The 24,402-nt window shown below is 43.1% G+C and overlaps 1 protein-coding gene across 5 annotated transcripts in view; it reads left to right on the forward strand.

The window, feature by feature from the left end:
• CPEB4 (cytoplasmic polyadenylation element binding protein 4) overlaps positions 1-24,402 on the forward strand; it is a 74,341-nt gene that overhangs the window by 25,687 nt on the left and 24,252 nt on the right. The window contains exon 1 of one of the 5 annotated variants that reach the window (XM_019478402.2): positions 9,943-10,047. The exons of 3 other annotated variants lie outside the window; for them this stretch is intronic. In XM_019478402.2, coding sequence (XP_019333947.1) covers positions 10,023-10,047 — 25 coding nt within the window. In that variant the 5' untranslated portion in view covers positions 9,943-10,022. Of the gene's footprint in view, positions 1-9,942; positions 10,048-11,991; positions 12,101-24,402 lie in introns of those variants that run through there. One more of the 5 variants, XM_019478401.2, reaches the window with a different exon arrangement.

A 24,402-nucleotide genomic window follows, 5' to 3' on the forward strand; every position in this document is an offset into this window, starting at 1 on the left:
CACATTAGTTATATAGAAGATATTAGTTCAATATTGACTGTCAAATGCCATTTTAAACTGAGCACCTGGGTTTTGCTTGGAGGCCTTTTACTCAGTTATAAGACCAGTCCAACCCAGCTTTCAGCTGATGAACTCTGACAAGATAACAGCCCAGGGTAATATGGCTGCAGCCCAAATTAAATTTTTCTTTAAAGCAGAGTTTTCTAACGAAGTATGGTTGCTATATTTTCATTTGGCAGCCAAACAAGGACAGCACTGATTAGTTTAAGTGCTCTGAAAAAATCGTTTGGGTTTGAAATAGCTTTTTACTTTATTTTAATGTGAAAGGCTTTCAAAGAGTGATGGAGAAAGTATGTCAGCAAAGAACGTGTTTAGTTCTGACACATACTAATTCTTGCTTGAGCTTGATTGTTAATCCCCAGTTGCAGTCATCTCCATTTTGTATAATGCTTTGTATGCATTGCATCATAATGATCAGAACGCAGCAACATCAGTTAGATTTTGGAAAACTTTTCTGCTTTCTTTTTGTTAGGTGTTTCATTCTGAATTGACTTGTATTTTCATAAAATATAACATGCCTGTTTTGGTGTTTCAAGAGTCACAGCTCTAAAAGTGTACCAACTTTGACAGTGGTCCTATCTTAAATTCTTTGCTGTAAAGACACTATGTATTTTGGAGTATTTACTGGGCTGAAATTTTAAGCTGGGTGTAACAAAATGTGCAGTATAGTAAATATCTGTACTCTTGCTGTTATGGCAAGTTTGTGCAATGGCTTATTTGCTTTGGTTCTTTATGGAATGTGACTTTTACAAGATTCAGTGTCAACATCATAAAATCATAAGGTAAGAATCTTAATATATGACCACTAATAGTTGTTAGTTTGTAGTCTTGCTCTTCTTTTTAAATACCTGCACTTATTATGTAAGCAGATCTATAAAAATGGTTATTCTATTTGTTTTTATTTGGGCTGTTTTTCATGGGTAATACTTCCAAACAAATATTGAATAGTGTCCTGAGGGGGAAAAAAGCTCTATTGTTTGAAACTTTTAAAAACAGACTAGCCAAAAACACTCTAAAATCTACTAGGAAGAACTATCTGGGACTGACAGGGAGTTGAACTGAGATAATCTGATGAATGTCACTGCTGATGTGTGAGTCTCTGATGAACTTTACCCATGATCATGAATACTGCATGCTCCTGGAGGCTGGTGGGGCATGGCGACTGCCCACGGGCGGTGTCGGTGGCAGGGGTGTGGTGGCGGCGAACGGGGAGCTCCCACAGGCAACTGCAGGGGTGGGCTGAGTGGGGAGCTCCCGCAGGTGGCCACGGTGAGTGCTGACCAGTGGTCAGCAACCACCTGCAGATGCCATTGGCAGTGGCCAGCAGCGATCAGGGACCGCCCGCAGATGCCGCTGACGGTGTTGGTAGCAAGGTGGGAGTGGTGGTGAGCAGCGACCTCCCGCAGGCGCTGCCGACAGTGTAGGTGGAGCTTTTTACAGGGGGTGCACTGCCAATCTCAACGGGTGCACGTGCACCCCCTACACCTCACAATGCCCATGACTTAATTGTTGGCATTTTACTAAATCCTGTCATCTCTCCCATTTGCACCACAGTGAACTCTAGAAGTAAGGGGATAGCTTAAAATAAACCATGGAAGACTTCTAATGTCTTTAAACCAGTTTGGGATGGGGAAAGAGAAGATTAGGGATCAGCAATCAGTATTTGGGCTGCACTGTGTGTGGGTTTTGGGGCTAGGAACAGAAATTGTACATAAGAGATATATAAGTGACATCAGTGTACAAATGATCATATTTTATAACCAAATCTGTAACACAACAGAAGTTCAGTGCACGTAAACTACTTTCAAAATGGCTGAAACTGGTTTAAGATAAACCTAGATGGATGTAGTATCAGACTTTAATTAGGTTAAATCAGTTTATTGAACTTGTGTCACGGATCCCCTCCAGATTCAGTTTAACTCAGTCCAAAATCCCCCTTGCAGGGTAGATGAGCTAGCCTTAGCCCAAGCTGTCTGCATTAACAAGGGCATACTCTAGCACCCTGCAGCTTCTGGGCTCGGCCACTGCAGGCATATGGCTGCATTTCTGGAACCAAAAGTGAAAATGTCCATTTACTTGCTTATCAGTTCAATCTAAGCGGCTTAGACTAACCTACAAAGATTAAACTGATTCAGCCTGGGCTTTTTGGCTCTCTGTACTTAGCCTGGAGGTACCCTTTTACATGCTTAGGTGATGGGCTGCGTATGAACAGAATAGTGGAGTTTGGTTTGGGAGTTTACCCTATAATATCAATAAAACTTCTCTGAAACTAAACAAAACCACAACCCCTGAACATGCTAATTGATCAGAATGCTGATATGTAATAGTTCTGGATTTCTTTATGCATAAATAACAATTACATTCTTGGACTGGTTGCAATATTAGGCAAACAAGGGGGATTATACTGTTTTGGTACATGATCAAGAGGTGCATGCTAAATACCACAGACTGGCTATGGTTCAGTGTTGCCTTATGAGAATTTGTAGCAAGTTATTTTGTCAAAAATATATTTTGTGGCTTCTATTTTTTCTCCTTTTTGAATGCTGTCCTCATCTCCTTTGCTGAGCAGCTGCCATTTCAGTATGTTATTTTTATCCACAAGAGTGAGTGAGCTGCCTTCTGCATAGCCAATGACAATCTGCAGAAACCTTTCTCTGGAGACTAATTGCATCTTCATTACAATGTATGCAGCCTTCGTGAGCTGAGCCTCAGATCCAGAGACTGATTTTTGAATCTGGGCCTTCCAGATGGCAATTTGAGCATTGCCATAATACTAGTAGGCTGACTAAACGTTTCCTTGATCACCTAGACTGAATATCTTTACATAGTGGCAGACTTGTTGCTGTCTCTCTCTTCAATCCATGCTCAAGAATTGATGTTTATTTCTTGGAAGTGGTGCAAGTTTAAATGGATTAAAAGAGTAGGCTGACACATCTGCTTCCAGTACTGCAAAACACTCTTGTAAAAGAGCCTGACTGAAAGCAGCCATGGTAAAAGACTCCAAAGCAGCTTAATAACTGCATGAGGGACACATGGTGGGAAAGGAGACAGAAGATGATTATGGTGAGTAGTTGTTCAGGCTTTGGATGCTGCAAAAAGCTAAATTGAAAGGGTGGGGGGAGGAATGAGGTGAGCTGAAGGAAGTGATGAATGATGCCCAGAAACTAGAGTGGGAGAAAAAGCAGCCTGCTGAGAAACAGAATTCCAGGACTAAATGTTCCTCAGTAGTTAAACTTTTGGATTTCTTTGACTTAGCTGATACAATTAGTAGTATTACTGGAACAATAAGCCTGAAAACATTCATCTCAAGTCTACTAGTGGCCTGAAGAACATGGGTGATGCTCCCACTGTGTTCTTGATAGGAAATCTGTTTGCATCAGAGAATGTAATGGCTTGTACAGGGGTCTTGTGCAAGCATCCTCTGAATGCTTGGGGGGAAAAAAAAAATAACTGGAGATAGTTCTTATGCAACATAGGAATTTTTTTTACTCACTGGAGCACCCTATCTGGCTTCCAAAGATACATGCCCAGATAAGTTATTCATTGATTCATAGATGTTTGGTTGGAAGGGACCTCAGCAGGTCATTGAGTCTGACCCCCTGCCCTGGGCAGGAAAAGGAGCTGGGGTCAGATGACCCCAGCTAGGTGCTTGTCCAGTCTCCTCTTGAAGACCCCCAAGGTAGGAGAGAGCATCACCTCCCTTGGAAACCCGTTCCAGCTTCTGGCAACCCTTACTGTGAAGAACTTCTTTCTAATGTCCAACCTAAATCTGCTCTCTGTCAATACGTGGCCATTGTTCCTACTTACTCCAGGGGGTGCCCTAGTAAATAGAACATCTCCTATTCCCTGCTGCCCTCCCCTGATGAATTTATAGGCATCCACAATATCACTTCTCAGCCTTCTTTTGTGAAGGCTGAAGAGATCTAGGTCCCTCAGTCTCTCCTCATAGGCCCTTGCCTGCAGGCCTGTGATCATGCAAGTGGCCCTCCTCTGAACCCTCTCAAGATTCTCCACATCCTTCTTGAAGTGCGGCATCCAAAACTGGATGCAGTATTCCAACTGCAGCCTGACCAGTGCCGCATAGAGGGGAAGCATCGCCTCCCTGAACCTGTTTGCCATGCATCTGCTAATGCAGGATAAAGTGCAGTTAACCTTGTTGATCACTTTGTCAAACTGACGACTCATGTTCATCTTGGAGTCAGCTATGACTCCAAGATCCCTTTCCACTGCTGTGCTGCTGAGAAGGTCATCCCCCCAGTCTGTAAGTGTGTTGGTGGTTCTTTTTGCCCAGGTGCAGCACTTTGCACTTGTCTTTGTTGAACTGCATCCTATTTCGTTCTGCCCATTTTTCCAACCTGTCCAGATCTGCCTGGATCCGTTCCCTACCCTCTGGTGTGTTAACTTTGCTCCATAATGTGGTATCATCTGTGAACTTGGACAGGGTGCTCTCCATGCCCTCATCCAAGTCACTGATGAAGACACTGAATAGCACCAGTCCAAGGACCGAGCCTTGCAGGACTCCACTGCCCACATCTTTCCAGGTCGATACTGACCCATCCACCCCCACTCTCTGGTGCGACCCCTAAGCCAATTTGCCACTCACCTGACTGTGTAATCGTCTACATCACAGCCTGTCAGTTTATGTACGAGAACAGAATAAGATACCGTATCGAAGGCCTTCTTAAAGTCTAGGTAGATGACATATACCTCAACTCCTGTGTCTAAGCATTTTGTGACCTGGTCATAACAAGAAACAAGGTTAGTCAGGCAGGATCTGCCTGTAATGAATCTGTGCTGATTTCCTTTCAGCATTATTTCCCCTGCTGGGCTCCCACAAATGTGATCCTTAATGATTTTTTCCAGAGTTTTCCCAAGGATAGAGGTGACACTAACTGGCCTATAGTTTCCTGGTTCCTCCCTCCTCCCCTTCTTGAAAATAGGGACCACATTGGCCCTTTTCCAGTCCTCTGGGACCTGAACAGAGCACCATGAGTACTCAAACAGTTGTGCCAGCGGCTCTGCTATGACACTGGCCAATTCCTTCAGCACCCTTGGATGAAGTTCATCTGGGCCCACTGATCTGAACACATCCAGCCCCTCCAAGTGCCCCTTCACTAAGTCTGTGCTAACAGGTGGTGGGCTGGTGTCCCTCCTATGTCTATCTATGATCCAATTGGGAGATTTGTCTTGGTCTGTGTCTAGGAATACAGATGCAAAAACTCATTGAAGAGCTCAGCTTTGTCCCCCCTCTGTCACCAATTGCCCATGTTTGTCCTGTAGGGGGTCCTATGCTACCCTGTACCTTCCTTTTGCTCCCTATATACCTAAAGAAGGACCTTTTGTTGTCCTATTGTTGTCCCCAGCCTAAGTTCTAATTCTGCTTTGGCCTTCCTAACTGATTCCCTGCAAGTGCGAGCCAGGGAGGTATACTCCTCCTTGGTAGCTACCCCCTGTTTCTACAGCTTGTATACCTCGTTCTTTCCTGGACTTCACTGTTCAGCCAAGAGGGCTTCCTGGCCCCTTTGCCCCCTTTTATGTGCAATGGGATTGTTTCCTTCTGTGTCCATAAGGATCGCTCCCTTGAGGAATGACCACCCTTCCTGGACCCCCATTTTGCCAATGCTCTTGCTTCAGTGTCTCGCTGACTAATCTCCTGAGCACACTGAAGTTAGCCTTTCTGAAGTCTAGCACTTCAGTCCTGCTGGTTAGTTTACACACCCTTCTCCAGGTAGCGAATTCAATCAGTCGATGGTCACTGTCCCCTAGGTTACTTTGTACCTGCAGATTCCCCACCAGGTCATCCCCTGTAGCTAACACCAAGTCCAGCAAGGTGTTTTTCCTAGTGGGATTGTATACCTCCTGCGTTAGATGGAGGTCCTGTATGCAGGTTAAGAACCTATGTGAGCGGTTAGATTTGGCTTACTGCTCCTCCCAGCAGATATCAGGGTAGTTGAGGTCACCCATGACAACCATATCTCTCAACCGTACAGCCTCTGAGAGCTGTCTGGAGAATTCCAGGTCTAGCTCATCCTCCTGGTGTGATGGTCTATAGTAGACCCTCACACCAAGTCCTTTTCCTCCCAGCTCCCTTTTATCCTGACCCACAGTACCTCAGTTTGGCCCTCCTCTGATCCCATCTTGATTATAGAGGATGTATATTGTTCCTTAACATAGAGAGCAACACTTCCCCCCTTGTTTTTTCCCCCCACTCTATCCTGCCTGTACAACCTGTAACCCTCAATGCCTACTGCCCAGTTGTGAGTTAGGGTCCCACCAGGTTTCAATTAGTCCAACCAGGTCAAAGTTGTTTCTTGCAATCAGGAGTGCAAGTTCCTCCTGCTTGTTCCGCATGCTCAGAGCATTAGTGTAGAGACATTTAAGCCCCACGATGGGTGCCCTGTCCTGATATCTGTCGGGCCCCTTAGTGCTTACCTGGGCTGATCCAGTGGATTGCTTGTGACTTGCTGATCCTAGGGTCTCCTTATCCTCTGCTTCCCTGTCCCCCAACCAACCTAGTTCAAAGCCCTTCATAAGAGATCAGTCAGCCTGTAAGAGAACAGACTCTTACCTTTAGAAGAGAGATGAACACCATCTTGTCCCAGATGGATGTCCATAAGATGTCTCTCTTATGGAAGTGCGGATCAGGGTTGTAGAAGCCAAAACCCGCATGATGGCACCAACTCCAGAGCCACAGGCTGACTTCCCTGATGCAGGCGTCCTGATGCTGACGGTGACTGCTGACCAGAAGGATGGATGAGAAGACCACCTGTGCCCCCGACTTCCTAAGCTTGGCCCCCAGAGCCCTGTAGTCACTCATGACATGGTCTGGACTACTCCTGGCTGCATCATTCGTGCCCACATGGACAAGGAGCACGGGATAGTAATCAGAGGGCTGGATGAGGTCGGGAATCCTCGCAGGGATGTCTCAGATCCTGGCTCTGAGTAGGCAGCAAATTTCCTGTGCTGTGGGATCTGGTTGACAGATAGACCCCTCTGTGCCTCTCAGGAGGGAGTCGCCCATCAGGATGACCTGGTGTCTCTTCCTCCAGCTGCTCGATTGTCGCTTAGCCTGCCTGGTGTTTGTTGCGAATATGTCTTTCCCTGCAGCTTGCTCTGCTGCATCATCCTCCAGTGCTGCCAGGGTTTTGTGTCTGTTCCCCAGTTGCATTGGGGAAACAGTCACAGCCACACGCTGTCTAGCTCTGGAGGTGACCGTCCTCCATTCAGCTGTCCTGGGACTCTCCTGTGATGTCTCTGCGCTAGGTGCCTGATCCTGCAAAGAATGAAAGTATCCATCAATCTCATCCTCTGCAGCCCTGATCCCCCGCAGCCTGCTCATCTGTGCCTGGAGTTCCCTCACCTGCCCCTCCAGGGCCTCAATCTAGGCATGTGGGACAGGCAAGGGAACCCCCGGCCCCCGAGCAACCCCCAGGCCTCCGAGGTCCCACCAGGCAACCCTGGCAGTCATGAGGCCAGGGCACTGTCGACCCATCCAAGGGGCCTGTCTGGGTGGGGGCCTCACAGGAGCTCCAGGCCAGAGGCAGCAGCAGGGCAGGGTCCCTGGCTGCGCTGCATGTCACCACCCCCATAGTAGCCCCCCTCCTTGTTCACTTACCTGAAGTCTCTGTCAGAAGCTCCTGTGTACTCCTACACGGTGTGTACTCCTGCCCATGAATTGGACTGAGAACTGCCTGCAAACTGCTCCCCTGTTGGCAGTCCCTATTCCATGTCTCCCTGATCACAGGCTTAGTTCTTAGAATTTTAGTATTCCCAAAATACTAAATTTGGGAAATTTAGTACAGTAGACCTTATTCCTGGTTGTGACTTGTAGAGGAACCGTATTTGTTGAAGTTCCCGTTGCACTCTGGCATATACAGCTATTTTTGGGGCTTAGGGGAGTGTCTGAAAATGGGAGGAAACTCATGAAAGCATCAGTTTGCAGATACTGACTAGTCCCCCAGTACAAGTGTTTAAAATAAGGTTGTCCTGGTGCAAATGAGACACATGATCATCCCAGGCCTATGGCTGCCAAATGATTAAAACTATAGTTTGGATTAGATGGGTGTGTACCTTTGACATCTTCAGTACAAAAACCTGGTTGTTAATTTTTTTTTGGTGGGGGGGAAGTGTTTTGTTTGTTGTACAAAGCAATGTTAGACTTAATGGTTAGAAGCAGCTATCCCCTGGACTTACTCTGGGAGCTAGAAACTATCCTTCCAGGGCTCAGAGGGTATCCAGACCCTTGCTTTGTGTGGTGTTCTACCCCATGCAATATGGCTTCCCGACCACATACTTTTTGTATTGTACAGCAGTGTGCACTAAAAGGCTGGCACACTACAACCTCCAATTTTGTTTATGAATAAGCAGAACGACCAGTTCACTCTGAGCCTCTTCTTGCCTGAACAGTTTGTAAAAAGATGACTCATTTGAAACAAAAGTAGATCAAACTTAATACTTGCAAATGAACTGCTTCATCATTGTTGTGCTTTGCACTGGGACAGCTGGATCAAACTCTGATTGCAAAGTGTTGGTGGATTACTGTATTAAATGATGGTTGCCCATGGTAAATTGTGGAGTCCTTGAACTTGTACTTTTGCATAGTCATGGAGAGCCCTGTGGGATCTTCAAGTTGAGTTGAGAACTGAATAGGGATTACAACCAATTGAAAGATTTCTAAAATGTATGGGAATCTAGTAGAGCTATGTTATGTTCTAACATAAATGAAGTAGGACTTATGCTAAGCTGGGTTCCCCTACCTCAGCTCTGCCAGGTTGTATGAACTCTGATTTGGCAACTAGAAGCTGCCAGTCCTATAATTATTCATTGCTTTAATGAAGTTAGGGGGCTAGAACAAGGTTCCTTTTTGTGACAGATGACACCATCTCTCACCAAGTGTCACTAAACCCCTAGTCCCTTGCTTTCTTGCTTTGCAAGCTTTTATTCTAATTCTCTTTATTTTTACATCACACTCATTTTTATTCTGTATGAGCATGCACTCACTCCCCATCCCTCTTACATGTTTTATTGGATTTTTCCTATAGCCCGAATGTAGCTTTGCTGCTTCTGGTACCCAGGCTATTTGGGCTGTTTCTATATACTTCATGTAAGATGGATAGTTCAGGAAGACTTTAAATTATGACACTAAATTAATATACTGGCTGCTTCTGATCCTCCTGTGAAGATGGCAGGCAGATTGGCGCAGCTCACATATGGACTACTCAGAGATACAGGGATCAGGACAGACTGCTGCTATGGTGTCTCCTAAATTGACCCTGCCTAAATTTCCTCAGAAAAAACAGAAGGCATCCATGTGTAGCTGCAGTAGAATTTGGTTGTTCGGGCTCACCACTAGATCTGCATGGAAGAGACACGTAACACGATGTAGCTTGGCTTTGCTATGAATAATTTTAGCAAGAAAAATCAATGGTGTGTCAAATTCCCTCTGTGAAAAATATCAGAGCTGACTGGGCCTGGGAGGGGGGGGCTAGGGGTGGGATGAATGTCACTGGGTTTTCCTAAAAGAAAACAAGAAAACAGAACCTCCTTTTCCGGCTTCTGAGCCTACAGTGTTTACTGACTGCAAAAAATTCCCATGGAAAAAAGTATCTGAGCTTTCTTCCTTGCTTGTTCAGTGCTCACTTTCCTAAGCTGCCTGGGTGATACCAAGTCCTGTGCAGTGCAGGTGAGAGGGCATTTTAAATACACAGAGAAGTGGAGAAGTCCTTGTAAGTTTTGCTGTATACTGAAATACGGGTAACATACTCACTCTGACAGCCAACTTTAGTTTCTGTGGACCGGATCTGCCAAGGAGGGCAGGAAGCAGAAAGAAAAAAGGCTATAAGTCCCCCCTGCAGGGACTGCTCTGATGGAATGACCCAAATACTGTTGCTCTCCCTGCCTCCCCTCTTGTCGTCTTGTTGCTATTTTCTTAAGTGCCTGCAGCAGAAGCTGCAGACCTGTGTATGCATGAAGGTTTTACAGCACAAGGTAACGTCTGGGGGAGGCTGGGGCTGGGGTGGCAATAGTAGTGCTTGGGCTGTGGTTTCTTGCATGGTTACTGGTCTTTGGGATGCATCATGCTTAAACTAGCAGTGTTGATCAGTTCTTCTGCCTTATTCTCAAGCGGCTGCAAATTGACAAGATTCCCACCGGAAACAGGGTGGGAACCTCTTCATTAGTTTATACAGAAATAGATCACTGCAGCCCTGCTGGAGGCATAGCCTCCTTTGAGTCTTTGTTTAACGGCTGCAGTTTGTTTTCTACTTCCTGGTAGCACGCTGGAGTCCGGACTGCTGTTTACGTCAGTTGCTGTGATGCAAGTAGTGAGCAAAAATGGAGACTTGAAAAATGGCTGTACTGTATCCTTGAGGCCACATGCAGGCCCTTCAGCCTTTTGCATAATTAAGGTCCTTTACTTATAACGTACATGTAAAACTGGCACACACACAAAACTGGCATACTACACAATCAGATACTTAGGGAAGAACAGAGATGGTGAAAACTCTCAGAAGGCTTTGAATCTGTTTTAAGAGCCAGTTTCCCCATATTCTAATCAGGGCTTAAAAAATCATTTAAAGTTAACATTGAAATGTAATTCATGTTGTGATGATTGCCTTTTTGGGCCAGCCCTATACTATACATTTGTGGCCTTATGAAAACAAAAGGACATTTGTTTTAATTTCGAATGGTGTAACTTTGGAACAAGTGGAGTTTGTGTGGGTGAAATGTAATCCAAATGTATCCCTTAATCTAGAAAAGAAATTTGGACTAGAAAACAGGTTACCCCAAGAAACTCCATTGTGTAAGACTTAGTTCAGGATTTATGAGACTTTGAGGTTTGGGAGTGGAAGGGGACGGATGGTGGTGGAGCTGGTATCTTTTAAGCTTTGAATTACCCGACGAGATAATGTAAATGAAACTTAATTTTTCAGAAAATGCTGACTGAGCCTTACTGTATGAAAACTGAAGCTGTTCATTCATTCATTTAAAAAAAAATACCCATCTCAGTGATATCTGAGTCTCCTTTCCAGTTTTGCTTCCTGACCCCATGACCAGTATAAAAATCTCAGTATATGACACTTAAAAAGTTATCTTTATGATTAAAATTGGTTTGCAGTTAGCCAATATTTAGGCCGCTTATACGTGTCCTTGTTCGTTTTCTAATTGGAATGCAGCAGTGTTGGCTTACCGTCAGGTATATTTAGCCCCTGTGCGTTTTAAAATGGCCACAGGGGCGTTTTATCTAAACCTTGTTGAATGAGTTCAGCTAATGTGTTCTGCAGCCATTTTAAAACATGCAGGGGCTTAATACATGTGACTGTGAGCCATTTTAATTAGAGTGGCTGTCCAGGAACCGCTCTAATTAAAATGTCCTCCTCCCCCCCCCCCTTTTGAGCGTGGGTATAAGCAGACTTAGTGTAATGTACTGTAATGTAGTCCAAATCAAAATGATTTGAAAATGGACCAGTTATTGTTTTATTTTTTTAATTCCTAGTTATAAGGGGTAAATTGCCATGTATGCTAAATTAATTCCTTAATATATGTCAATACTGAATTTAGCTTTTAGGGTACGGTAAGTCTCTTAGAAGGAAGTGTTAATCTGAGAGTTTTTGGCCTTTGTCCATATGTTGACATTCTGGCTTAGTTTAGGACCACATTTGGAGTTTCGGTTTGGCTTGTGCCAAGTGCATGTCAGAATGAAATTAAGGTCGACAAGTAAAGGAAGATAATTATGTCTGGCAGCATTTGCTGTGGTATTTTTAATTAAAAAATACTTAATTTCAAGCTTTCATTCCTCTAAAAATGCAGATGTTGAAGAGTTCTTGAAAATGCAAACCTCAAACCAACTAGAGATTCAGTCTCGTGGCAAAGTGTCAGTAAACATTACTTAAGCATTTGTTAACTTCCTACTCTAGGATATTGAGAATGAATGGAATTATCCACCTGAGCAAGAATAACACCTGCGTTTATGCTATCTGACCTAAAACTTAAGGATCATCCAGTCCTATGCTTCAGGGCATGAACAGGCTGCCATTTAAGGGTAAGAAATTTGTTCCCACACTGCTGTGGAACAGTAAAATTTGCCCTGGGGCATTAAAGGCCTGGCTCTCGTTGAAGTCAAGGCAGAAGGTTCCTTTTAACTTGCCTGGAGGTTCTTGTCATCTGAGATTATTTAACCCTTCTCTGAAGCATCTCTAAAAGCTACCATTTTTTCCAGTGTACTGGGTGAAATGTAATGCATTCCATTGTTTGGTTCAGGTATGATAGTTTTTCCTATTAATGCAAATTCTCCAGGTGATCTTGCAATCCTAGACCTTCACGTGTATTTCATCAACCTAAACTTCCAGTCTATCTAAAATATTCTTTCTAAGCTCATGATGCTCAGGAATGGTATTAATACTAAATAAGTGGTTTGATTTCCTCCTCTTCCCCCCTCCCCCCCCAATATGTCAAATACCCAACACCTGCCAATGAAGTCAGTGGAAGTAATGTTGAAAATCTTGGCTGGGATCTTGTCAAGCGTCTTTACTGTATTAGTTTAAATCCACACTTCCCTTTTTCTTGGAGGCTTCATATAATTTTCTTGCCTATAGGTTGCCTAACTTCCTTGAGAGTCTTTGCCCCTTCTGGGTTATCTTTCAATCAGTCAACCTTAAGCAGCACCCTGAGTATTATTTGACATGTTTTCCTCCCTGCTTTCAAACCCCCTCCTCTGTTTTGCAATTATTTCCTTATGCCTTTTTTCTTGTAGGATCAGCTTTTTCTGTTAGATTGTAAGCTTTTCAAGGAAGGGGTTGATTTGCTTCCTACTTTTTAACTTGCTCAGTGCTGCAGAAAAGGTAGTAAGGACAGAAGGGCAAAAACGCAGCGTGCGTTAGCAGCAGATATAAAAGGAACCAGAGTCTACATTACCTAAAGAGGAGGCCTCTGTGCTCCTCTTGATTGCAGGAGTGCAGTTCTCTTGAGGGGATGTTGTAGATGTCCACTTCAGAATAACAGAGTCCAAACTGGTTACGTTACAGGCATGATACATGCTGGTTCTACAATCTGGACTATTTGTATACATCTAGATGCATCTTGAACTGTTTGTTTCCTGACTGGAACATGGAGTTGGCCAAGTTGTGCAAAGTATTCTCATACAGGCACAAATGTTTGAATGTTAGCCCTGTAATGCAGGATTGATTCTTGGCTTCTAGCATGGTATCAAGAGTGCTGTGTCAAATCATTTGTAGTTTCTCCAAACAGCTGATTAAAATATGGGTAGCTGTTTTCACAGTGGTATAAGGGCTTCTGGACACTTTTCATCCTCTGCACACTGTCTTTTTTTCCTCTGTGTGATCACATAATTAAAGGCAGCATCATAACGGATAGACACGAAGGTCAAATTAAGGTTGTGCAAGGAGGCATTAAAGCTGGCATTGCCTAACTTTGCTTGACTTTGCAAACTAAGTCTTTTAAAGATGTTAATTTCTGGGGGTCCTAAAAGGAAAAAAGATAAAAACAAGTTTTAAACACTGAGTAACAGTGCTTAGAACAGAAATAGTGATTCAAAAACATGATGTCACAGTATGTATTGACTGAATTCCTTTCCTGTTGAGATGCTTGCTTTTACTGTGAATTCTCTTTTCTAGTAGGAAAATTCACTTGTGCATTACTAAAAATATTTGTATAGCCCTGGTTTTGCCGTATTTTGGCTGTCAGGGTTTAAGACCTCCTAACGTTTTTACATTGATAAATAGTCATTGTGCCATCTCTGTCAACTTGTTTATATTGAATACATGCAAAACTCTCCCATCATTTGTAAGTTTGAAAAGAAAATCTAGCCCTGCCTTGGTGAGATTGAGACTGCATACTACTTAAATTTGGCAGCATGTACATGACTCAGCCAATGGCAAAAGCTGGTTCAGTTTCTTTCCACGGCTTCATTTGCCTCTAAAAACGTAATGCAAACTAATTCTGATTGCATACTGAGACAGGCCAAATAGGTTGTGTGTAAAGAGTGACTGCTCAGCACATTTAAATTTGACAGGTTAGTTTATTTATTTAAGGTCCCTTGAAAGATTTCAGAAGACTAGAATTTGAGTGTTGAAGAACAAGGTTTATCATTGACATTAGCAGGAAGGGAAGATAATTGTGGGGTGAGCAATCTAAATACACGTATTTAATGTATTTATATTTTATCTTCCTAGCATGGGTACCATAAACAGTAAAATAAACCAAGTTGATTGGTTTGAATTCTTTTTTTTCCCCTCTCTTTTCTTTTTCTTTCTTTTTTTTTTCTTTTTCTTTGTTTAAATCTACCACTGATGGCCTTACTTTCAGATGTGTGGAGCACTTGCAGCTCTAGCTGAAGTAATTGGAAACTGCAGATGTTCAGTCTTAGATATCAGGCTAAATTCTACTTACAGTGAGATTGCCTAGTTGTAAGGGTAAATTTGACTCTTGGAACAAAGGAAACTCCTGTTGCTAAATACGGCGACAGCATTTAAAACATTGTCAAGTAATATCTGTTGTAGGAGAGTTTAAAAGGTACCTCTTTGGGTGGGTACTACTCTATGATGGGGAAATACTTGCAACTTGCCAGGAAAAGCACTCAACAGGATGTCATGATTGGCCTCACTAGGATTAAGCTTTTACCAAAAGTCTAAATAAATGCGATTCAGAACGTAGGCAGTGCATGGAGAGAATCTGTGTTTACGATACTGTTGTGTGTAGAAGGAAGTGTGTGCGAGGCAGGCAATTTCCGCATGAATTAATGCTTGTAAAATAGCAGCCCTCTTATCTGTGTCCGTTATTGTGAAAATGAGAAATGGGGAAGCTTTTGCTGCGAAGAGCTGAGTGTTTGATATTAGCTTTGCTTGTACTGCCGTTTCCTTGTTGCTTTGGGAGTGAAGCAAGAGGATGCTTAAAAAAGGAACAAAAACTTCACGTAATATTCCAAATGGGCATGTGATAATTCTTTTCACAGGCAACAATAAGTTGCTTTGAACCTATTATTGTCCATAAAACGCCATACTTGTTTAAATCCTGCAGCCTGCTAGTACATGTTGATGTAAATCCAGCTCTTGCCATGAATCATGTGCAGGAACTGCACTTCCAGTTATTCATTAAAGCAGGGGAAGAGTACAGCCTGCCTCTCTTTAAATTGTTTAGCGGTTGGTATAGGAAGAGACCAACATCTGCTTGAGGGGAAATGCTCCACATAAAGACACTAAGAACAGTGAACGTAATCGTGGTCTATGAATGCAAGGTTTGTGAAGAAGCTTCACAGTTTCTTCAGATGTCTTCCCTTCCTCCCCAAAAGCTAAGTACAGGTTCAAATAATGCCTTGCCAAAAGTATTTGGCCAAGAGGGCTAGAGTGTGTGAGCTCCTTGTTTTTTCTCTCTTGCCAGGAAGTCCATCCATTTCACACACAAATTATTTTAAAATGACTTTACAGTTATATAGGTTTAGGACCTATACCTATATTCTTTGGGCTTCAGGAGTGAAGCAAGAGGATGCCTAAAAAAAGGAACAGAGACCTCATGTAACATTTCAGGCTGCCATTTCAGCCACTTTTTACTCCATTTACATTCAGGATCAAATAGCACCTTGCTATTAAGTGCTAGCTTATCACATGGAGAATCACCATATCTTGGATCTGCTTAACATTGGTGCCTTACTTCAGTCAATCAGAATAGCTAGTATATGTGGAATTGTGAAACAACAGTCTACTGAATTTACCCGAATCCAAAACTACTTTAAATGTGAGATGATACCTCCCCCCTAGTACTTAGCTTCTGTACATGGAAAATGTATACATTTGTTATAATTTTCCATGTGTAGAATCTAATTAATGAAGGGTTGTCTTGAATTCACCCTGTGCACAGCTGCAGAGGGAGGTAGGTGGGGGGTGAGCAAGTGCCTGCCCCCTCTGCCTCTGTGCTGCTACTACTTCCTCTCTCTCCCCACCAGCAGCTCTCGGCAGCCTTGACCCCCTGCTGCCACTGTCAGGTGTGGCTCTGGTACCTTTCTGGCCTGGGTTACAGAGCACAGGGTAGCTCTGACCCGGGGCTAGCCCTGCAGCAGCTCTTGTGCTGCTGCCTCTACAATTGGTGAGGGGGCAGGCGGTTGCTCCATTTCCAGCCTTGAGCCCAGGTTGGGTTTGGAGTCAGAGCTGCGGCAGCTTGTGCATCTTATACTCCAGGCCAAGACAAGGGCCCTCCACCCCATGTTGAATGGGGGTTGGGGAACAACCTTGTTTTGGATTTGAGTAAATGTGGTGTATAGGAGATTTACTAATGGGAGTACAGTTCTGAAGGGGTTTCAAGTGCACTCCTTAGTTTACAGCAGAAAGCTTTCCCCTAAGTTTGACCAGGATTTGGTTCATTGTCATGCATAGTTGAGAAGTGACTACAGTGTGTCCAGGATCAGTTTTTGTGGGCTTAGTCCATAAAATGGTGCTGTGGTTGCATGAAGCAGGATGTCATAATGTCCCTGATGGCGGGAGTATAAAAGAGGATGAGTCTTTCTGCCTGGATAAATGGTGTGCTGAAACAGCAGCATGCAATCTTTTTATTATTGAGAAACTGTTATGCGTTGGCAGTTTAAAGCCCTAAAAAGTGAGCTACTCCTTTCAGCTTTACCAGAACCTTCATAATTAAGGTTAAATGATAGGTATCTGCTCTCTAAGAGCTTTACCTTCAAATTTGTGCATATAATGCCCTGTCTGATTGAACCTGTCCATTAGAGAATATTATACCATCAGTCTGCTATGATCAGTTGGGCCTCTCTTTCTTTACCCCATGAAACCAGTCAAATTCAACTTGGGTATATTGGTAGAAATCATTGTGCATCAGTGTGGATATCTTCAAAAGTTTCAGTGCTGAAAGGCTTTGTTGAAGTTTTTCCTCAACAGGGTTTAGGAGACAGGAGGTTGCTTAATGTCAAAAATAAAAAAACTAACTGCAGTGTGTTGCTAGCTTTGAATGTAAAGTAAATTATCCTAATCAGACTTGCAGCCTTGTATCGTAAAAGTTCAGTAAAGTCCTGGTCTTTTTATACCTGGCCACAAAGCATAGAAGTGAAACAGGGTAATCCATTCTCTCTGGCCCTCCAAGGTATTAAGGCATAATGTGAGTAGTTCGTAAAACTGGGTGCATCGGTTTACTGCGGAGTTGACTTATTAGCTCCGTAGTAAAGTGTCACTGTCTATGCATGAGCCCCTATTAGGGTGCAGTACATTTAATTAGCTTGACTGTAGGATAGTATTGTTCGGGACAAGTATTATCCAATGGTGGATTTATATAGTGCGCTGAAACACGTGTAGACGGTGACCAGGGCTGGCTGGTGCATGAGGATGCTACAGTGCAGGGGCTGCCTGCCAGCTAGTCCTGCACTGTAGCACCTTTGTGCCCCAGCTAGTCCCCTGCAGCCTGCTGCCAGGGCAGAGCAGCTTCAGGCTGGCAGGCTGAGCCCCTGTGTTCCCCTTCTAACTGTGGCTGCTCTGCCACAGCTCAACATGCTGTGGTCCCAGGTGCACATGTAAATGCTGCCCCGGAGAGCAATAAACTCTGGCAACAAACTGCCCCGGAGTTTGTTGTGTCTCACTAATTGCATGTGTAGACGCACCCACGGCTCTCCTGTTTATCAGCATTGTTAGAAGCTTAGCAAGTTTTTAAAAATGGTTGTTACAGAAAGGCCAGTGTGCCATGTTTTACAGGTGTGGGGAGTCCGGGTAAAACCTGGAACCTTTTTTTACTAGAACGTTTGTGCAAGTTCAGTTGCATGGAACCGTAAGCTCATCTGAGCATGTGTATCTCCAAGACCCAAAGTGTGTGGTGCTTGAAAGGATTCCCTGTAGACGATGAAGTTATATCGAATAGGGTTCATATCTTAGCCATATATACGGTTCTCCTTAATCTTTCTCATGTTCCAGCATTTGATCTGGCTTCCATAAATAAGCACTGAGTATGAGATGACCAAGTGTCAGATGTGTGCTGTGCTAGTATAACCTTTTCCAGTAACGCTAAGTAGATGGACTTGTTTTTCCTACTCACTGGTAACTAAATGCTTGAAGAATAGCAGCCATTTTCCAACCTATTTGTTCCAGTTTACCTTAGTTTTATGCTGCGAGTTTTTAATCTCAAGCATGCTTGCTTTCCCCAGGACAGGTCTGGGAGAATCATTTTTAAAATTTGGGATACAGTCTTTCACATTAGGAGATTTTTGTACCCATTTATTTCTTTCAAACTTCCAGCATGTGACCTCTTATTTCCTTTTCAGCTTATGAATGGCTAGTGTTGTCTGAAAAGCAGCCGTGTGTTACTGTAGACTTATCTAATTAGTTAGCGTGCAACTTTCCATGGGAAAAATATCCAGTAATGTCTTAATCTGCAGACCTACCAAAGCAGGGTGTTGCCTGTAGCCACAGGGATTTTTATATTACATTGTGTTCCTCCTAAAATAGCTGAAAGGGAAAAAATGTTGCAGCATGCTTGTTTTGGATTTTAGGATTCTGCAAGATTGATTGCAGTATACCTGAAAGGCAATTGTGTTGTTTATGCTGAGTCAAATGAACTGTACTTTTGGGGTTTATGGCATGTTTGACGTTACATCTAATATGTGCATGGATACCTCCTGTAGGTGTCAGTGGGTTTTCAGATACTGTTTGAATTTTATGCTAGTATTTACCTTGCTAGATTGACTCTTTCCATACTTCTAAGAGGGAAGTCTATCATGTAATGTGTTCTGTATTTTCCCTTTTAAGTATATTGTGGCTTTACTTTCTTTTCAGACTAATTCTTTTAGCCTTTCAGTTAATACTGGGTAGGTGTAGTACTTTCCAGCTTGCTTTTGGCCTTGAGATAGGCTAGTCTGATGGACCACCCATTTCCTTGGATTTGGCTCTTTTTGCTTGCATATGAAGAATCCTTTTTGCTCACTGTACAAAAAGAGCAGGATCATTTCCCTGATTTTGATTCCCTGAAGTGCTGGGGTAGCAAATTTGGCTCCTTCTTGTAAAACTCTTGAATGTGAATATTAATGGTTCTTAGTAATAAACAAGTGCAATATTCTTGTCTGATTCATGCTTGCTGTTTCCCAAGCCAGCTTGGAGTGAGTCTCCAGGGCCACACCTGTTAACATAAAACCCATTGTTTTCAGTGATGCTGCAGCAGATAGAACGCATTCAGAAAGCAAAACAGGCATTCACAGTATATCCTGATCAACTGCATTCATTACATCCTGAGGCATTAAAAGGCTATTGTTTTCAGTATCTACAGCAAAATGCCACTGAAAAGGATATATACCTGTCTTTCACACCAGCATCTGTGCTAATTATCCATTCCTGATTGTGTATGGCGAAGGGAGCTCTTGGTTTTAAATTGCACGCAATTGTGGTGTTTTGTTTAAAAATACATATGCACACCTATTCCTATGTATATGAAGGACTGAGACAGGAATTTTCAGCCCACGTGTGCATTGTTTTCAAAATGCATGCTCACTGCTTTTATTAGAGGAGTTTGAGTGATCTGAATGTTCCAATAATGGATTGGACAAACTTCTAACCAGTGAAAAGCTACGTTTCCTGTCCTCTCCAAAGCATTTACATATAATTTCAGATTCTATAATTTACATATAACACTGTCCTTGTATTCAGCCCTTGAGTTTTAGAAGCAAACTTCTCTTCAGGACAGGACAGCTGGTCTGAAGAAAAACGGTGCTCTGAATATTCAGAAGTGTGGGAAGCCTGTTGGTAACCAGTGGCTGGTACTTGAACTTTCAGGGTTGTTTTATACTGCTAATTTTGTTGTGGGTCACTTATTCTTAACCCCCTCCACCCTCCCACCCCAACCTCTAGGAAAATAAAAACGACCTTGGCAGTGGGTTTTTGAGCATATTACTCTTGTCCCATGGGAAACTATTTGTGAAGTCCTACTATTAGTGTAAGATGCCATTTAACATGAGGAAAGTTGTGCCCGCACAATACCATGTTGTGCTAAGCAGAGCTGACCATGCTATCTCTGAACAACTGGTACGTAATGTTGTAGTTACGTTCTTGAAAAATGCGACTTTAAGTGAAACAATGTTAAGCAAATCCAGTTACGTCACAGTAGTTATGTACTAGCAGGCAGTGTCCAAATGGTATTATAACCGAACGTTGCACGACTTTAAACAAGTACGTTCTCTAATAGATCAGCAGCGTAATAACGGGACAGTGTTAACCGGGACGACATTAAGTGAGGAGTACCTGTATGTCTGAATGACTCTGTGCACTGGGCAGAGATGTCAGTTCAGGTTCCAGCACTGGTGCAGCCAATGTTGGCCAACAAACCTAGGCAGACTGCTCTGCTGACGTGGCTGTGTTTTCTGGTTCTGAAGCCTGCTTGGGTATCTCAACATGATGTTGCATTGTACTATGAAGACATGCTCTGAGTACCACTGTTTTCGTGTCTGAATTCAGTGGATCCAGTCTTGCAGCAATGAACTACTGTGCAGTATGGATGAGTGGCTGAATCTGGCTCTTAAATTGTAATCTTCCTTGTCTTCCAAGGAAAAGGAAAAAATCTAAATGACAGTGAAATTCTAGAGGCAAGAATTCTTGTGTGTGATATCTTTTATTGAACCAACTGTGCACATAGACAAGCTTTCAGGTATCACAGTGCCCTTCCTCAGGCTTCGGGGGGTGAAGTGGTCTGCTACATCTTTCTCTCTGAGACCTGAGTAAGGGTACTGTGATATTTTAAAGCTTGCCTGTGTCTACCCCAACCATGCAGTTGGTCCAATAAAAGATATTACTTGCAAGAATCCTTGCCTCTTGCATATTTCCTGGATTATCACAGCAACAGCATCACCTCAACACTACCAATAAAATTCTACTTTAGCATACATAAGTTGTTTGTTATCAGTCAAAGCCCAAGTCTATAACAAGACTTAAAAAGCTGCAGAAATAGGTTTTAGTTGTGGAACTAGTAAAACTGATTTTCTGCTGCTGCAAACAGTGAATTCTTGCTATCAGAGCCTGCTTTATGGCCTGTTTTAAAAAAAATATTGGATGTCTAACTTGCACATACATTTACTACAGTTCATGTTTTTAATGGTCTCTTGCTATGTCTTATGGCCCATAGTGGTCCCTTATGTGCACGATCACAAAAAGCTCACGTACAGTTTTACACCTCCTGTTTTAAAAGCAGGCATTTGCTGTCAGTATGGTGCTTTGCAGAAAAAAGTAGATAAATTCAGCTACTTAAAGAGAATGTCCTTGAAATTATACATCTTTCATAGCACATAAAAAATATCGTACTTCACTTTTAGAAACAATCCTGTAAAATTTCAAAGGGCATTTACAATTGCTTTTCATTATAAATAGAAATGAAACTGGCCAGCCAGTGCACAGGACCTTTAATACTGTATAAAAACCTTGAAGAGGAGTAAGTGATATAACTAATCAGATTAAATGTACAGTGTAATTTGAACTGTACAATGGGATTGGTGAGAGGGGATCAGCCATTTTAAGGTTTGATAGTTAGGTTGTTCTTTTCTGCATGTGGTGATTTTGAACTCTTGTGTTTATGCCCATGTCTCTAATAGGTTTTAATGACTGCCATTAATATAGCTTCCCTCTCCCTTTCACTGGGTGATTCTGTTCCAGCTTTCAGCTATGAATGGTGCAACATGATTGATTGTCTTCTAGGGTCAGTTGCTGGGGGAGGAGCTTTGCCAACAAAATAAGCTCTACCTGCACAAATTACTAGAACTAATTGCTACTCAGAAGAGTGTGCAGGTGTTAAAAGTCTGATCATGTGTGATCCCTGACTTCCATTGGGCTAGCAGAATGATAGGGTTCAGTATATCTATAGACTCCATTGGGCTTAGCTCTGCCTTGGTTTCAGTAGGGCAGGGAAAAGTGGTGACAACTCTGAAATGGCATCTACTGTGGGTACAGAAAAGATAAATTGCTCATAAATGGCCACTCTGTGATCTCCCCTTCCATGAGAAGTAAGAAGAACGTACGTCATCAATGTTAATAACTACCACCGGACACCTTGGTTAACTCTTTGGTGAAATAATTTGGCAGTTGACTGAACTCTTATTCATACCTTTGAAGCCAGTGTTCCAGGCTCCCTGAAGCCTCCTGATGACCTACCTGCATCTGGTACTTTAAAGTAAACAATTCCTTCCTAAAGTCAGTAGGACTGTGTGAAGCTTTGGTCCCTGATTCGATTTGGTGGAGATTCAGCCTGATTCGGTGGCCGAATCTTTGAATCTGAATTGAATCAGAGGACCCCTTAATCTCTCCGAATCGAATCGGAACCCTCCAAATCAATTCGGGAAGATTTGGTGATTCAGACATAGACACAGCTTTAAATGTTTTTTCTAAATACCTCTGGGTAGCAGAGGCTCGTGAGTGTTGTGATACTGGGACGCATGGAGTGTCTCACAGAAGCACGGGCGGGGGGGAGGCTTCTCTAGCGCAGAAGACCCAGAAGTGGACCAGAAGCACTTCCAGTCCACTTCTGGGTCTGCCAGGGAGCATGCAGGGCCCCCCCCACCCCGCACCTCCCTGGCTCTGTAACTGGTGTCTCCTGGTCTTGGGGAGGGGGGAGGGGGGGGCGGCATCCGGGGTCTCCCTGCAACTGATTTCCAAGCTGGGGGAGGCTATGGGGGGGGGGGAGGGGCAGGGGGCAGCACGCTCTCCGGCAGACCTGGAAGTGGACCGGAAGTAGTTCTGGTTCACTTCCGGGTTTGCTGCTGAGCATATGGAGGGCCCCCCCACACTCCTGTGGGACACTCCATATGCCCCAGCATCGCGGCCATCACAAGCCGCGTCTGCTACCTCAAGGTATATAGAGAAAACTTTTAAAGCTGTTTCTGTCTGAATTGCTGATTCTCTGAACCAGCATCGAATCTTCAGATTTGGATTCAGCCGAATTGAGTCAGGGACAGTGACCCAAATCAACGAATCGAATCACTGTCCCTGATTCAGGCTGAATCCTAATCGAATAGGGCCTGGCTTGCACACCCCTAGAAGTCAGGTGGAGACTTGTTTATTTATTTTATAGGAGTTAAGCTTCTGGAAAACAAGACAGTAACTTCAGAGAGATGTTGATATAGGGGACTGTACCGGTGATTTCAGGACCCTGTTTGGCATGTTCTACATAATAAATGTCCTCTTATTCAATTGTTTTATTTTATTTACTTATTATAAATTGTTGGACATCATTTGCAAACCTTTTTGCATTTCTAGTTACTATTTCCAGATTCCCCTAACCCTGCCACAGCAGTATTCAGAGTTTCTGAGCATCTTCAGAGTGGCAAGTGTTTTGATTTGTCACTTTATTTCTGGCTGTGTTTATAATATAAACTGAGAGGGAATTAAAAACTAGCTAGTGAGGTGCACTTACGTACTGTTTGTTTTCTTTGCAGTGGTCAAAATGCTTGTTAAGGGTGCAGTTGGATTACAGTCTGACTACAGTGACAGCTATGTAAAAGCAGCTTGATTATGGAATCCAAACTCAATAGGAACATTTGTTCCTTATTTTTAAAATAAATATTTTTTCCTGCAGGCTCAGCATTCTGCTAGAACATGGCAGTCTGAAATTAATTGAAACTGACTAATGAAGCTCACCTATTTATTTATTTATTTTATTTTTAGGTGTCAAAGCTAAGAGAAATAACAGAGCATATAACTAATATCTGGTAAAAGATGTGTATTTGGAGTGGCAGCCAAGGAGTAGAAACTGTGTTTTGGTATATGTGAACCATGGTATGCTTGCCCTGTTGAAGCAAGGATTTAACAAGTGCGCTATTTAAAGACTGATAAGTCTTTTGTCTAGTTTAGGGCCTCAGGAAGTTAGGATGGTGTTTGTTCACTGAAATGAGAACGTACTAACAGGGGAATAATTTCTGTTATCTATTTCTTTTATATGCTGGCCCTTAAGCAAAGAACAGCCTTCCATCTTCCCCAGCCATCTTATTCTGCCTTTGCAATGCTGTTTATTAAGGCTGTGATCCTGCATGTGGTTCATATCCACAAATCACAGAGGCTGTGCACAGGTGCAAGAATTCTCCCATACACACAGGTCATTTGAGGTTCATGGCTTAAGGAATTTAAACAATTCTAAGGCGGTCCTTTCCTCTCATTTCCCCCAGGGTTTTTGTCTTGCCAGCCACGAGCTGTCAGTGTAGTTAAAGGAACAAGCATACTGCCTGCTCCTTAAATAGCACCATTTTCCACTTAAGTGCATAACCTTGGGAATGAGAAGAAGGTTATGAACTTACCCAAACTTACTGTAAGCAACACGTTATGAATTGCAGGGTGCTGAGAGGGCTGCATTGTTGGCAGCCTTGAAACTGGCCGG

Source organism: Alligator mississippiensis, chromosome 9 (genome assembly GCF_030867095.1).
Source record: "Alligator mississippiensis isolate rAllMis1 chromosome 9, rAllMis1, whole genome shotgun sequence".
Lineage (NCBI taxonomy): Eukaryota > Metazoa > Chordata > Crocodylia > Alligatoridae > Alligator > Alligator mississippiensis.